Source organism: Diorhabda carinulata, chromosome 1 (assembly GCF_026250575.1).
Source record: "Diorhabda carinulata isolate Delta chromosome 1, icDioCari1.1, whole genome shotgun sequence".
Taxonomy (NCBI): Eukaryota; Metazoa; Arthropoda; class Insecta; order Coleoptera; family Chrysomelidae; genus Diorhabda; species Diorhabda carinulata.
The window spans coordinates 18,928,037-18,945,539 of NC_079460.1; the positions used below are offsets into that span (position 1 = coordinate 18,928,037).

General features: G+C 32.1%; 1 protein-coding gene across 2 annotated transcripts; it reads left to right on the plus strand.

Annotated features, from left to right (window-relative positions):
• Positions 1 to 1,758: 1,758 nt before the first annotated feature.
• LOC130897103 (zinc finger protein Xfin) lies at positions 1,759 to 14,361 on the plus strand. 2 transcript variants are annotated; one of them, XM_057805696.1, is made up of 4 exons: positions 1,759 to 2,046; positions 4,708 to 6,200; positions 10,937 to 11,056; positions 12,578 to 14,361. In XM_057805696.1, the coding sequence occupies exons 2-4, from the start codon at positions 4,744 to 4,746 to the stop codon at positions 13,749 to 13,751; spliced, it is 2,751 nt and encodes a 916-aa protein (XP_057661679.1). In that variant the 5' UTR covers positions 1,759 to 2,046; positions 4,708 to 4,743; the 3' UTR covers positions 13,752 to 14,361. The 2 variants fall into 2 exon arrangements, with proteins under 2 accessions (XP_057661679.1, XP_057661688.1); XM_057805705.1 differs by having other exon boundaries at positions 1,812 to 2,046; positions 12,581 to 14,361.
• The last annotated feature ends 3,142 nt before the right edge of the window (positions 14,362 to 17,503 follow it).

The following is a 17,503-nucleotide window of genomic DNA, read 5'->3' on the forward strand; positions in this document are numbered from 1 at the left end:
GATGATGAAGTGAAAAAAGGTGGATATTTATGCTATAATATCAATTTACTTACATTTAAGTGTATAATTTATGTTCTTTTAGTTAAAAATAAAAATCGAAACCTAAAAATTGGACCCCATCTATGTTCTCTCTAGTTCATCTATCTACAGATTGTATGAAATACAAAAACGATTTATATTATATATTTGAGAGATTTTGTTTTCTAATGAAGTGTTTTTGGATATTTATAAAATATCTTACAATATAGCCATTTTTGATATTCTAGTTTTTACTGTGACTATTTGTATGTAGATACGAACTTCTGGAGAAAAGCCGAGAGCAAATTCAGATGGATAAGAAATAACAGAATAAAGAAGATAATGGCAGTCAGACACACATTATAGATTATATCAAAACCAAACAACTAAACTGATATGGTCAGGTATAAATAATATCAGATAACAGAATACTTAGATAGGTCCTAAAGTCGACGCTACTAAAGAAAAATAGTAGAGAAAGACCCCGAAGAAGCTGGAGAGAGGGTATAGATAAGGAAATGCAGGGAAGAGAACTAATAAAAGACCTATATTAGGATAGAGATAGATGGCAGAACCAGAACCAAAATATACATGTACGTATAAAAGTTATTATTGTTGGACTGTGGCAATCAAACACCAAAATGTACTCTTTTCAGTACATATAGCAATATTTCAAATACGAAAATTGCGGTGAGATATATTTTTCATAAAATTTTAAAACCATTACGTTCAAAAAACAACCTTCAAAATGACAATGGGGCTTTAAGATAACGAATCATCTTCATTTTCCAATATGATACCAGCTAATACACTGATAGCACCTTCAAAATCTGCCATGATCACTATAGAAACACGCAAGCTAATTTCCTCACCACAGCGACTCATCGACTCAAGATAGATCATACTTTTTACCTTAACCAAAATCGCAGCGACTACTAAACCGCGTCGATTTGAACTTTACTCGAACATTAAATCAGGTTAGTTACTTCTTCAAAGATTTATTGAGAAATCTTTGACAGATTCATGTATTTCAAGATGACGGCTGACCTGCTTGTTCACAAAGGATTACTGATTGGCAAGTTGGCCTACTAGATTCCCAGACCTTACAATGATTTTTTTGTATGGGAAAGGGTAAAACAAATATTTTATCAATAACCCATTTCGAATGATAGTGAAATATTGAATAACTCTCGCAGGTTGATCAATTACTAGAGAATAAGTACAGGCAACTTTTGGACAATTCCGAAAACATATTGGAAAATGCGATATATTAAAAAATGGATATTATAGTTGACAACTGAAAGAAATTTTGTATATTGCCCTAGATGTCGATTCTAAACAGCTTTTTTTCATATTTTCTACATAAACTACCCTTTGCTCAGTTTTTTAGAAATTTGCTAGGTATGCTCAATTTTTTGTATTGTAATTACTCTTCTGTCAAAAAATTAAAATTGGAATCGAACCTATCCAGGGATACATCATGTATATTAATTCAGAACGTTTTTGATATTCTATTTATTTTAGTCAATAGACTAAATTGCCCCTTATCCCAAATAAATTTACCGTGAATGGAAGATTGCTGCGTATTTATTCGATGTCCTACAAGAAAATACATAATCGTATATTATATGCAGAATACAAACACATATTGCGTATGGGATAAAAGAAGAGTAGCTTCTTATTGTGAAAAGGGGAAGAGGTGAATGGCAACGTCGCTAGTCGAGGGCTGTATAGGATGTTAGGTGGGTGGTTGGCAAGGGTGGTCGGGCCGGGCGCAATAGTGGGGTGGCTTTGGGGTGAGGGTGAGGGGGGGTAGGAAGCCCTAGGCGGGCAGTGGGTGCCGCAGTATTGGGTGGGTCAGACATCGTAGGAGTAAGCGTTTCATGCGTTTGCTCCTCAATCATTATTTTCTTTCTATAATCTTATAATTACTGTGAGATATCGAAGTGTCACTTCGTGTGTGTGTGTGTGTGTTTTCACCGATTGTATGCAGATGCTGTCATGTTATTGTATACGTTATACAACGTGGTAAGTCTCAATGTTGATTCGTTTTACGTGACATTGGTTGAATTAGAAATATTTTTGACAATAACAACAGTAGAGTCAATTCCGATTGGCTTTAAGTAAAATGTTTTGAATGATAATTTCGATCAATCAATGAAAATAAAATTGACAGTGTTGACAGATGTCAGTGCGTAATAAGACAATATTTATTCATATGCGTTATTGAATAATCACGTCATATTGATGTTATTAACATTTGTCATACATATATTTGATGGAAAAACAAATGCATGAGCTTTCATAAATCCTTAATAGGATTTTTACTAAAACGACATAAATGCATAATTTAATTATTTATTTAGTTACATTGAAAAAAATTTCGATAATTTTTAAAAAGAGATAACAATCTTTTTGTATGTACCTATGGTTATTCTGTCAAATTCAACACTAAATCGAATATCCGTACTACTAACACAAACTCATTATTCACTATCATACAAAAATGTTTGATATCTCATACAAAAACATGTGTTAGTACATAAGCGGAAAAAAATATTTTTTTGGGTTCTCAAATGTTTTACTGAGCTCCCTTAGTATCAAAGTAAATTTGTTAAAAGTATAAGCGTTTTCGTAGCGGAAATGGCAAAATCGAATAACAAAGTGTACTAGCTCTAATATATTCCGAGCTTTCGAATACTTATATATTCATCGCCTGGGAATCTATTAGTTAATAATTGCGGTGTGATAAATTCTGTAGTATTACTTTATAACCAACAACTTCAAAATTCAATATTGAAATTAAGGCTTGATTGGAATATTTCTATTTGAAGTTGATGAATCTAATGTTTTTTGAAAGATATTATAAAATGAATCACTTATATATACACGATTGTCACTTCATGTTTATTGCTGTTTTCTGACGTGATTGAGGTTGATTCACATCAATTCTTATATATTCATGTGAATTGCCGTCTACTTTTGTCAGATATTGTCGATTAACGTTCCATTCCATTGGAGCGGATTGAGGTCGATTGTCACTTCATGTTTATTGTTGTTTTCTGATGTCTATTGAGGTTGATTCACATCAATTCTTATATATTCATGTGAATTAGCTTCTACTTTTGTCAGATATTGTGGATTAACATCCATTTAAAGCTGATTGCCATTTGATGTTATATATATATATATATATATATATATATATATATATATATATATATATATATATATATATATATATATATATATATAGCAAGAGTAGAGAACTACTAAATTTTATCAAAGTTCCTTTCTTGCTTTTATTGTTTATCTTCATATTAAACAAGAAGAGCTCTTCTTAACAAATATCGATATATTTGCTTATACAACTTCAAGTAACCCTCAGACTTCTATTGATTATAAGCGATTTGTAGAGTTTTACGTCAGCAATATGTTCTCTCACACTTGTTCAAACTTTATTATTCAAGTCTTGCATTCTAGTTTCGAGAATTCCTTTTATTATTTTCTTATCTCTCACTTGAAATTTTTTGGCCTGTAACGTTCATTGGTCTCAACCATAGACAAAGTAATACTAGACTGCGCTTTCAATAAAATTCGTGTTCCAATATTAGAATGAGAAATAAAGAAAGTTACGGTAGAGCTATGTTTGTCAAGTTCTCCTTTTAATTTCTTGTATCATACTCCTTATATTTCCTTACTCGCTTATCTCTTTTCACCGCACAGCGGAATAAGGATAGCTCTACCTTAGACCAGAGGCTGTTTCTTTCTAAAATTGGTACTACTTTTCAATATAGAAATTTTATATATATTCAGCACTCTATAATTACTATGTCTATAGTTTCATCTCTAGCTCCTTGTCATTACTTGGCCATTTATTGTTAGTATATTCTTTTCTTTGACTGTCAATTTTGTTATTCTCTCTTGTCCAGGGATTCACTGACTACAACTATTTTAACATTCTGTATTTTGTTTACTGACGTTCAAATGGGAATATTAGAAACGGAAAACGGCGAATTATTTTAGTTTCAATAAATATAATATATAGCTTACGATGGGTAGATTTTGGCAATAGAATCTTAAATAGAAGAAGGTCACATTTTAAATGGCGTTAAATTCTATTTTTTGTGAGAGGGAAATAAGCAACAAATAAAAAATCACAAATGTAAAATAGGAGATGCAGGAGAGTCAATACATACAATAATTTGTCTTTGCACGGCGAGTGCTAATTACTTTTCAAAGTTTAGAGCGCTATTTTTTGCCATTGGAAATATCATTAAATTTCCATTAAAATGATGAGTCCAAATATTACAATAGTACAAATATTATGCATTAAAAGTGCCATCTTTAGATCAAGGTTGACATTGATATTGCATAGTATTGACTAGAAGGAGGATATCATGTTTTTTAATTCATAGGTTTTGTGTATTGTTTAATTGCTTGAAATTCATGTTTCATTTCACTTTTAATTAACTAATTGCAGCATTATTCTTATAATTTGTCTAAAATATGAACTAAATATTGTTGATATTTGTCTGAATTTCACAGTTTATGATCGGAAATTTTTGAAAATCATTTCATACATATGAATATGAATATTTAACGTACAAAAAATTATTGAAACATTCAAAACTGTAGATTTTTATAAAGCATTTTAAGAGTTATCTACTATTATTATATAAATTTTAGGTTTTAAACCCCCCTCTGTGAGACGGTTTCTCCACTATGGAAGTGGCAATGCCTATGACAGGTAGTGCCATCGATTGTTATGAGGATATGTTCAAAGAGATAACCAGAAAACTCTATGGAGAAGATGGTTTACCAGAACTAAGTGCCAATGAGAGGTTAGCTTCCACAAGTACAGATCGGGGTTTAACGCCCATAGAATACGAAGTAGAAAATCCAATTCTCAAACCTGAAGAACATTTAACAGCATTTGGCTTGGCTGCTTTAATGCAAAATGGTTTCCCACCCAGCGGTATACTCAACCCTAATTTCCAATGTCATAAGCCAAACAACGGAACAATTTTAAATACTAATTGTGAAGATAAATGGATATCCAGTGAAGATAATTTACAGTGGACACAATCTAAAATAGCAACTTATAATCCCGCTCAAAAATTGTATAAATGTTCAGAATGTGATTGTGTGGGTTATCTTCTTAGAGTAGCTGAACATTGGTTAGGAACACACTCTTCAGTGAGAGCGTTTCACTGTCCCCAGTGTCCTTACGAGAGTGCTTGGGCCAGATGCGTTAGAATACATTTAAATAGGCAACACAACATTAATACTGACGAATCATGCGATACATTAACCAAAGATAACCCCGTAATTCAAGAAATTGTGAAATATTTACAAAAATTAAAAAACAAATTAGACAGTAATTGCAATAAAGTTCCAGCATCTAGTACTGTACAAAGTGAAGACTATCACAATCAATCGATTAATAATACTTCAACTATTTCAAATAATTCCCAAGTATTGGGAAATTCATCATCTGCTAGTCCTGAACAAACCAGTACTTCAACCAAACGTTATAGCTGTACTTTTTGTCCGTATGCAACAGATAGAAGAGACTTATTTACTAGACACGAAAATATTCATAGAGAAGAGAAACCTTTTCAGTGCTATGTCTGTCAAAAACAATTCAATAGAGCAGATCATGTCAAAAAGCATTTTTTAAGAATGCATAGAGATCATCCTTACGATTTGAATAGGATCAGGAGACATCCTCCTAAAAATGCGTCAGGAATGTCTTACTATCAAAAATATAATTCCAACATCACAAATCAAACCAATGATTTGTCGACAATAAGTTCCTTATCTATTCCTGGTTTTAATAATATGTCGAGAGCTCCTCAAATGAATACGCGAGTTCCACAATCCGATATAAAAACCAATGTCAAAACTGGAAATATTTCCCGAAGTAACGGAAAGAAAAAAGGAGAAAAACGTTTTACGTGTTGTTACTGTTCGTGGAGTGGCGTGGATAATTGGTGTCTTAAGAGACACATGAATACGCATTTAAAACCATTTGTTTGCAGTTTATGCGACTACAAAGCTGCAAGATCGGAGAGACTTGCCACTCATGTGTTGAAAGTGCATAACAAGAGAGCCTGTAGCAAATGCCAGTTCTTAGCTGATGATTTAACACAGTTGTCCGTACACCAACAGGAACAACAGTAAGTATAATTTTAATTTTCGGTTAATTACGTTCTTAATTTATACATGGTTGTTGGGCGTTGAGTAGTTTAATTTTAGAGAAATAAAAGTGAAAAAATTCATGCTTTTCTGATTTGAACGATGACATACCTTTTTAATAACATCCAATTTTCAATAGGCACGTTGTTTGTTTATTTATTTATTTATTGTCTAATTAGTTTTTTTCATATAAGTGGTTATAAATAGGAATGTTTCTCAACCATAAAATTTGTCGAGTGAATCTCACTACTGTTGCAATTTTAGGATTAGGTTATATAAACCGTATTTTTTTATTTTTACAGTATATGGTGTTGGTATAGTTCTTCCAATATCAATTGCAGATTACAAAAACCCTTGCCGACAATATTGTTTGATCTACCAAAGGCGTAGATATCTAATTTTATAAATTTATCATTTTTATACTTTTGAAATTGTAGTCCTACTTGTAACTTAGACAAAAATCATTATTATACCTCGTTAACTTGCTACAACTCAATATTAAATTATAAAACGTAAATAGACGAGTAAAATGTACCTGCCTGTAAGGAAGTTTGGCTTAAACAGGGTACCAGACGGGAACTGAGCCCTATTTGTACCCCATTCGTTTTCTTTTTGTGGAAAACGAGATTTCCAAGCAAAAATTAATTCTTTGCAAATAAAACAAAAGAAAAGAAACATTTCAATTCCAAATTATCTTTATAAATAATCATAGTAGTCAGAATCGTTTGAAGTAAAGTCACAATTTGATTGAACTATGAACGGTTGTAAAGAGGGTGATACCACATAGTAATCTTCTTCTTTGATAACATGTTCAACACAGTTTTTCCAAAGCTCTTGGCGGTCTGCTGCTATAACTTTCTTTACGAGTTCTACAACCTCTTTACTCAGTTCTGGTGACTGATTACATTTTCGTAAAATTGATTTTACGTTTGCTCATATTAACTCTATAGGGTTAAATATGCAATAGTAAGGAGGTAGTCTGAGAAGAGTATGGCCCTGTTATTTGCACAGCTTGCCTATTGCGTAGTCCAACAACAGAGAACCATTAGCTGTGAAAGATATTGGTCCAGCAAGCCAATGTGTTGGTCTACATATTACCAGGGATAGAGACATTTACATGCAACAGCTGATTGGTTATCTTTTAGTTTTTCTTTGAATATAACCTTTGTATTTTCTTCAGAAGTAAATAAAATTAAGTCATCCACTCATATAGCTATAAAAGTATTCTTCGTGTTCTAAATACGCCTTCATAATGAATTTCGTTGTCGCGAAGTTTTCTCTTCCAACCAGTTTCTCTAAATTAAACATATTTGAACCCATCTTGCAGGATTTCACCAGAAATATGTAATTTTCAACTTTAGACGTGGACCTTTTTTTCCAAATTTAAATTGCGACGACAATTTTTCTGATTGATGTTTTTTCACTTTCTTGATATTTCACCAACAGTACCACTTCGGAACCACGCTCTGCTACCATAAAATAATATTATTTACTGATGGCTCGGTGACATTATACATAAAATAATTTCTACTTGACATATGCACGGATGTACCCGAGTCTAGAAACCATTTATCATCTTCGATGGTTTCGTTGATGGTCGCTCAAGATGCTGCTACAAAACTGGAGCTCTCTCATTTGCTTGCAGATTGTTTCTTTGGCTATTTACAATATTTAGCAAAATGACCACTTTTATAAGAATTGGAGCATCTAGGTCCCTTTGATTTCACTGACTGCGCACTATTTCTTGTTTTCTTAGTTTTTATGTATGAAGCGGTTGACTTTGATGTATTAATCTCTTATATGAGTTTGGATTTAACTGCATCAGCACTGATTTGAATACCAGAACTCTCTAACCCCATTATCATAGGCTTATTCCTCCGGCAAGCCTGCTAACATCAAATTGCCAAGCCACTCATCATTGACATCATATCCAATGTTACGCAGTTTGTAAGCATTGCTCATTATCTTACTAACCTAATCTTCAACACTATTGCTCGACTCAAGTGTAGTATTTATCAGATCTTTAAGTAGACCTACTCTTCTGGTTAAGCCGTTGTCATCAAAAACCCTTTCTAACTTTTCCCATACTTGTTTTGCAGTTTTGTACACATGTACATACACATACACATGAACATGTACGTAATTTTGTGGACCCAATAACAGTAAGCGATTCTTCATTTGTTGCGCCTTTTTGACGATCGCTGACAGGAATAGGAATATTTTTTTCGGACAAAATTGCTAAAATTTGAGTTTTATTACAACTACTATTTGATATCTTACGAGGGTAACGCGAGTGGTAGGATGCGTTGTCCATAACGATTACTGACTGTGGTGGAAAGTTAGGTAAAAGCTGTTCATTAAAATACTTTTCAAATAATTCTACTGTCATATCTTTGCTTCCAGGGTGTACTATTATAATACGTTTCCCTATAGAACATGACCCATTAAAACAGCAATTATTACTATTGTCAACACAATCGAAATTTACTACATCGTGACTGTCAAACCATGTTTCATCTAGATAAATTATGTGTCTATTAGAACTTTTGTCTAACACAAATAATCTTGTCGCCATCGAACGATCTTAACAATTCGTTATTGCCATCCGTTTATATTTAGTTTTTTATGTTCAAAACCACATGCTGACAAAATCTGACGCAACTGGTATAATTGAATAATCTGCTACCTTTTGCTGTATTACTTCTATTGTCGCAACCCCTCTTTATAAATACTATAAATTGTCTTACGTATAAAATCTTGAGTAACTTTGTCAAATGATTTCAGTTTCAATTATTCAAAAATATAGTAAGAACCGGAAAATACAACATGGTATTTTCTGAGAATGGTACAAATATATTCTAGGATTTTAATTGACATGGTTGTCGGTTATAAACCATCCAATGCAAGAAAGAGATAAAATAATAATTAAAAAAAAAACAAAAAACCCGCCTGCATGGATAACTACAATTAAAAATCAACTGAGAAAACTGAAACAGATGAAAATTCAATGATAAGGTATTTTAAAAAAATAATGATTAGGTACTTAAAACCAGAAACATAAATTGAAACAGTACCAAACCAATGTACCTGCATATTGTACACTTAGAAATATCAGCACGGTAGTTTTTTCACTTTTTTGCAACATTATAAACAGAATTACATTCGGAGGCATGCACAAAGAGATAATAATTTATCATAGCATTCAATTTCATGCCTCCGACTGCAATTCTGTTTATAATGTTGCAAAAAAGTGAAAAAACTACCGTGCTGATATTTCTAAGTGCACAATATGCAGATACATTGGTTTGGTACTGTTTCAATGTATGTTTCTGGTTTTAAGTACCTAATCATTATTTTTTTAAAATACCTTATCATTGAATTTTCATCTTGTTTCGGTCTTTTCAGCTGATTTTTAATTGTAGTTATCAATGCAGGCGGGTTTTTTTTAATTATTATTTTATTTATGTCTTTTTAGTTAAGATTACGTAACCGGATTAATTCCTTGAATGAGTTTTTGTCATGTGGTTGATTAAGCAATTTGTTAGGGTCAAGAGAACTACTAGCAAGTCCGGAGAGGGTCTTCACTTTGCTCAAAGCAACGTAAGCTTGACCTTTTGCAAATAAGTTTCTACTTAAATCTTTCTGTCATAGTCGCGTTATATGCATCAACCAATCTAATTGTTGGGAAAATTCTGACAGCTTCTCCATCGTCATATGGCCCTATAAATGGTACTCTGCGGTTTTCTATGATAGATAACTGCTTCATTGTAAGTTCTCCAACGCGAAGACTGTTTAATATGTCCACAAAAGTTGTATCTCCAGCTTGCCTCATATTTTGGGGCAACTCACAAAAACTGAATTCCAAAGATTAATTTCAGCAGATAACCTTTCTGGCTGACGCAAGCAATAAGATCCCCCAGAAACCTTAGACACTGGAGGCAACTGCATAAGATCTCCAAAAAGTAAAACATTAACTCCGCCGAATATAGCTTCATTTTCTTTATATTGTTGAAGCCGCGAATGTACATTTCGGAGACTTAAATATGGCACCATAGATATTTCGTCTATTATTTATCGTTCCATTTAATATTAAAACTGCAAGTTATATACATATTTACAATCATTGTTTAAAATCCTTCATTTTGATACCCAACTCGATATGCTTGGTAGTAAAAAAAATTTTTTTACCTTACAACATGGCGTACAAATTCCGCCATTTTAGTTTTTTTTAAAGGCTCCTATCTAAGAACACTTGGGCTAATGAAACGAATCTAACGATACCTCATGTGAAAATCCGTTTAGCGGTTCTGGAGATACAAGGTAATAAAGAATATTACATACATACATACAAGATACGCGTTAAAAACATAACCCTTCCTGGCAGTCGGGTAAAAAATGAAGCCGATGGTATGACTATGGCTATTTTTGTACAACGGGAAAATATTCCAAATAAAATGCTACGTTTATTTCCAATTTTTTATCTTTATTCAATAATTGAACTAATCATAAACTAATGGGAACAATTTAATTTTTACATTTCGAATAATGAATTGGGTATTAATGACTGAATAGAAAGGGAAACCACATTTTCTTTCAAAAACAAAGCTCGTAATTGTTGTATTGACCTGATAATTGGTTACTTTACTTTTAAATTCTATTTTCATGTTTACTCACTCTGATTACACCGTTAACAACATTACATTATTCATTATTTTAGCCCGTTGGAACAAAGGAGTAGGACAAATAATAGTAATATTTTAAGAGCAAACACTTTTAATGGAAGCGCTTCCACATCTACTTCCAACTCTATTACTAATTCCAACCCTGGACCTTGCAGGTAAGAAAAACATGAAATTTTATTATCTCTGCAGCATGTTCGAACATTATCGACTTCCTTAATTCCAATTCGTATGTCTAATCTCTAGGAGATGAAAGTGTTTTGATTTTCATACTTTTACATGTTATATTAATAATTTTTATATGAATAAATAAATAAGTTTATAATTTGTTGTAACAAGCAAGGAATGTTTTTTCATTTCACCAATGAGGAAATCACTTTTCCTCACATCTGCATAAATAACTACGCGTACAGTAACGGAATGGTAACTAGAGTTTTGGAGGAGATGACATTTCTGTCAAACTTAATTCATATCTACACTGAATAATTTTTATCACTATCCAAAGTATTCTTTCGAAAATTTTTAATAAAAAAGGGGGTCGTCTGGCACCTTCTTGGAAAGGAATGTGAGTCCTCTGTTCAGCAATATAAAATTTTGATAATGTCTCTATCACAAAACTTTACGTATAATATTTAGAATGTATTTTACAATGTACTTAACAATTAAATTAAATGTTCAAAATGACCACCATTCACTTCATGACAATAACAGAGGCGATTTTGGAATTCTCGTACAACATTTTCTATGATCTTAGGGGTTATTCCGTTAATATCTTCTGTTGTCCTAACTTTTAAATCAGCAATATTGTCTGGTACTGTTGAAGTATACTTTAGAAATAATCAGGTATTTTCGTATCTGTTCTGCTAAATATCGCAGATTTGCATTTAATAAACAAAATAGTTTTTACTGACGAAGCGACGTTTCATTCAAACGGAACGATTAACAAACAAAACTGTTAATAGTGGCTCACACTCATCAACAATAAAATTATTGGCCATTATTTTTTTGAGGGTACAATTAATGGTGAGGTTTATCTAGAGACTTTTTCCTGATGTTAATCATTCAAATGAGATAGATCGATCTATTTACTACCAACAAGACGGATTCGAATACGTGGAACGATCGATTGGCCGGCTAGATCCGCCCGATTTGACTCCTCTCGATTACTTCTTATGAGGCTATTTAAAGTCTGAAGTATATTTCAATAGACCAGGCAATATTGCTGATTTAAAAGTTAGGATAACGGAAGAAATTAACAAAATAACCCATGAGGTCATACAAAAGGTTGTAGGAGAATCCCAAAATCGCCTCGGTTATTGTCAAGAAGTAAATTTTAAACATTTAATTTAATTGTAAAGTACATTGGATAATTCATTTTTGTGTAATTCAGTTTTGTGATAGATACATTATCAAAATTGAAATTGATTTCATACATCTGGACCACATTGTATATACACTCGTACATACATTGTCCGACTTACACTGCAGTTAATCTCCTAAACTTGGATTACCAACTGTTTTTAAAGAGAATAATTCAAGTCGGATGGTGTAGATACGAACTTTAGTGTAGTGGTAATACAAAGTGCATTGTCCATTATGAATATCAACATTTCTATAAATTCCAATTAAATAATTTTATATTTGATTTTTTATATATATGATTTCTTTCTATTTTCCAGCAGCGTCCAATCGCAAGGTCTCTTTAAAACACATGATTTGAGTACAGCAGCAGCGATGCTTCAACAAAGTAATCGATTCCTTCAGACAGATGCTAAAACTTGGAAACATCACATCCCTAAACAACATGGAGCAGCTCGTCTTTTTAGTTATATGGAAGCGAGTGATGGATCTGAACCAGAGAGTGAGCCAAGAGTAGCTGAAGATATGAGTAGGATGAATCTTACCCATAGAATTCAGTCGGATTTTCCTGAGGCGGGAGATGTTGGCAATCAGGCTGACGAAGAAAATGGAGAAGAAATGGAACTTCCCCTTTTCGTCTGCCAAACGTGCGGTTGCGAGTTTGAAGATGATCTTTCTTTAGAGTCCCATCAATATACTCACCGGCACAGTGCAGCATCTCCCGCTAAGACTGAGCATTCAAAGGAGAATGTGAACCCAGATTTAAAATATCATTGTCGTTTATGTGATGCAGCTTATGAACACCAATCCTCTATCATAGAACACATGACTATTCACTCTACTTTGAGTGCCGAAACATTAGGTCCGCCTGTAGTACCAAATCACCGATCAAGAAAACAAAATCGACCTAAAAAGTTAGTTTTGCCATTTTGGGACCCAGATGAAATAGATGTATTGAGACACTTGAGTGCAAAGCTAAGAAGATGGAAAGAAACATTATCAGCTTCCACTTTTGGTGTTAATAGGTTAGTAGATAAATATATGGCTAAGCTGGTAACTAGAAGCGGCCGGGTGTGTATATGGTGTAAAAATACCTGTTTAAGTAGATACCATACCAAAGCAACTTTAGCTCTCCATCATTACTGGAGGCATACCAGAAAAAAATTCAAATGTGAACATTGTGATATGGCATTTAAACATCGATATCAATGTGTATTACATAGCAGTCGTGTACATACCAATCAGAAGTCTCAATTCGTGCCTATGGTGCTTCCCAAAGAACCTACTCATTCAGCACTGAGTGCCGAATCTTTGTGCTCTTCCCAGGACACCAGTCTCTTCTTTAGCAACCCTCATACTGTATATGTACCTGACGCAACAATGTCTAATGCACATAAACTGGGAATGTCTTTCTTTGATCATTCTTTTATTCATCCAACTAACGCTATAAATAACCACATGCCAATTATAATACCAACATTTCCACCCAATTAAGTTTGCTTGAATTTCATTAATTATGCATAGAATTTTCCTGAAAATAAAAATGTGTAAATATATAAACTTCATCTAAAACTTCATTCATTGAAATTTGTTGTTGTTAAGTAAAAAAATATTTATTTTGATAATGCAATTGTACAAATATGTCTCATGATAACATGTAATTGTCATTTGGGGAAGTAATTTGGATTTTAGTGAATATCATTGTAGATCAATAACAGTTCAGATCAAATTTAATATCACTGTTTATTGACTCTTTAATCGTTCCCCCGCGTTCATAAAACTTTCATTTCAATTTCTAGCTAAAGGATTAGTAAACCTAACTTGAGAAGACTAACTTTGAAAAATCTGAGATCAGTCTGTCTTACCTCGGTCATTAGTAATCTATATCACAGCGGCTAAATTCTCTTATATTATATAATGTTAATCTTCCTTGTCGGTTGAGTAGAATTGAGAAAATCGTTAATTTCTTATTGCTCCTTCAAAATATAAATTTGGAAAATATCTTATGTTCACAACTGTTAGTATAATATATATGGAACTGACAAGTTTTGAAATGAAGATGTAAATTGTTCTTCCTCGTTTCCTTTCTAGCAAACATGCAAAATATATAAACTATAATCCAAACTATAAAAATCTAAACCAAGCTGAGAAAGTAAAGAATTATTAAAGACTGTTGGTAGATAGGGTTACCAATGAAAACTTGTTCACTCAGGACAAGCCTTTAAGAAAATCCGGACAAAATCCGGACGTATAATTTTTTTAGCATTGCAGCAATGTTCACATTATCTACTATTTTCATATTAAAACGAGTAGAAAAGAATTTAACTTTTTATTCGAAGCTACAAAGTAAAACAAATTAAACACAACCAAAAAAAGTAACTGGTACTTACAAGTATTTTTCGCTGCTTTGTATTTTATTTAAAAGAGTTAAATTTTATGAAAAGATAACAAAGTTATGAAACTCAAAGCAGCTTATATTTTTTAAATCATAAGTAGTCATAAATAAGTATTCCTTTCAGAGAAGATAAAAGTAGCCTGTTTTTTTCTTTAGCCCACTGGGCACCAATAAGCGAAAATATTCTCTCGACCTTGGCATTTTGAGATGGAAGTGCAAAAAGATAATTGACTGTTTTTAGTAACTGTGTAAAAAATTTTATCAGAAATACCTGCATTAAAATAGTTTGACCATTTTTCGTGAATAGATAGATTGTGGTTATCGGAATCAAAATTTTCTGATATATATATTTTTTAAATTAGATAATTCATCAAAAAATTTAACGTCATCTATTTTGACTCCTTTTGATACTAAATATAGTAATGAGGGTATAATATCCTTTTCTCAATCACACTTGGTAATATCGTTTAGGCTCATCCATTTAAAACATTGAAATTCTTCAAATGTTTTGAGCCAGTTTTTTAAGTACTAAATTAAATTATGATGCAAATAAAAATTCTAATTTTAGTTGGTAACATTCGTTCCAACCCCTTTTCAATGAATTTATTTAAAAGTTAGAGCACTTTTAAAGGTATAAACTTGTTAGCTTCTCTTTCATCTAGAGTAAAAAAACAATTGTTTCAACCACAGAATTAGAGGTTCAATTCTCTCTATATTTGTGTGAAAAACAAGCATTTAATAATGAATAAAGAAAAGATTAGCTTTTGAAAAATCGTTTTCAAAAAATGAGTGTATCAGGAGCAGCATCTTGACGTATAAAATATGCCTTAAGAGCCTCAAACAATTTTAAAACTCTTTCAATAACTGGAAACAAAGATAGTCATCCAGTCTTGGAGCGATATAAAAGATGTGTCCACAAAATTCTTTAAGTGATTCAGCTCGTACAGTATAAACAGTTAAACATTTTGAGCACTATGCATTCTACATCAACTTTTAATTTATCACACCTGTAGTGCACTGCATTATTAATTACATGAGATGGCAACCTACACCAACCAAATTTGCATTTATTTTGAATTTTCATTGTTTATTTTGACCTTTTCTATCCATACCACCAAAATTTGTATTGCAGTTATCTCCTGAGAATGTTACACATTTTTTTAATCTGTTTGTCTTCAGAACATCTGAATATGAAATCAGAAATTGTTTCATTTTGAGGGCTCCTAATATCTAATAATTTAGTTTGAATTCCTCCATGTTTGTAATCAAAATATTGTATCAGCATTGGAAACATTTTTAATGCGTTATGATTGCTTGCGTCTGTAGCTACACAAACAAATGATACCTCATTTATTCCCTGAATAGTCAGTTGAAGCGTGTATGCTTCAATTATATTATTTACAATCGCCTTAACTTTAGTCAATCCACAAGTAACCCTTTCAGCTATAGTTGAATCATGGTAAATTTTCTTGTTTGACTAGAAACACAAATATAAAAGTAATAACCTACACTACTCACATAAAATAATAACCTTCGTTGTGCAATCCATGGACTGATAAGATTGATTCTGACAGACCGTATGAAAGGCTAGCTTGGTTTCTCCAGAATTTTGTAAACCAGAAGTCCTCGCTTAAGCTTTCAACATTGGTTTGTGTTTACCCTTTTCTATATGGGTCTCAATATCAAGCTTACTTTTATGGGCAATTGATATTGAAGAATTGCAAACATTGTAAATATGTCGCTAGTTGTCTTTCTTTTCTTAAAGGAAGGATACAACCGAAACATTTCATCCGAATAAGTACATGTGTAAGTAACGTAACCATAAACCCTCGACAACTGACAAATAAATGTATCGGTGATCCCCCGAAATCCCGAAATTACATTACTCCAGTTATCGACGATTTTTATAGAACTACATTTTTTAAATTTATTATATTTTTGCCCGACTTGTGTAAATCCGGACGTTTATTAAAAATCTGCCTGGACTCACCGGGACGTAGTAAAAACCCGAACATGTCAGGATTAATCCGGACGTCTGGTAACCCTATTGGAAGACATACTAAATTTATAAATATCTACTACATATATGGTTCTAGATTTGTGATGATGTTATGAAATAACAAATACTTTTATTAACGCATTATTGAACTGAAGATATACAAGTAAGAACAATATTTTTTCATTGAAGTTGTAACTTGTATGCCTGTAATGCTCATTATTTTTCCTAAATGACATTTTTATCCAATATCTTCAAAAGATCATAGTACAATAAAATTGAAATACATATTGTGATTATCTGTTGGAAGATTCTATGTATTCATATGAATTTAATATGAATTTAGCTTTATAAACAAAATTAGAATGAAGAAAGTGACCTTCAACATTTTCTTGATTTAGAAATTTTAAAAGGTAACTCGAGCATTAATAATATTCCAGGTATAACACTTCATATAACCTTTTATAATATTTACAATAATGAAAATAGGAAGATATATTTGATTAACACTAAATATCAAATTTCTCAAATTTGTCCCATATTTAAATGTATCCTTAACAAAAGAAGACATTGCTTGAGATATTGAATATTTGCAAGTATGTAGTTAGTACTAGCACCAAATTTTCAAAAAAAACTCTTTTTCTAGAAATTATTCTCTTCTATGAACGATATAATCGATTGTAGGTTATAATATTTTTAGAAAAATCTTTCATGTAATTTGTTTGTAATTTCATGTTTTCTCAAATTTATCATATATTTCGATTAATTGTTTGGAAAATGTTTTTTATATTTATTTATTTATTCAAAGTTATCAAGCAGTTACTATTACAGGTGGGTCAGTTATTAGTCTGCGCG

Bases quoted from the DNA above. Each gene is read 5' to 3' on its own strand.
- LOC130897103 (XM_057805696.1), top strand. From the start codon at position 4,744: ATGGAAGTGGCAATGCCTATGACAGGTAGTGCCATCGATTGTTATGAG. The intron at 6,201-10,936 runs GTAAGTATAATT...TCATTATTTTAG, and splicing joins GTACACCAACAGGAACAACA to CCCGTTGGAACAAAGGAGTA. The intron at 11,057-12,577 runs GTAAGAAAAACA...TCTATTTTCCAG, and splicing joins TCCAACCCTGGACCTTGCAG to CAGCGTCCAATCGCAAGGTC.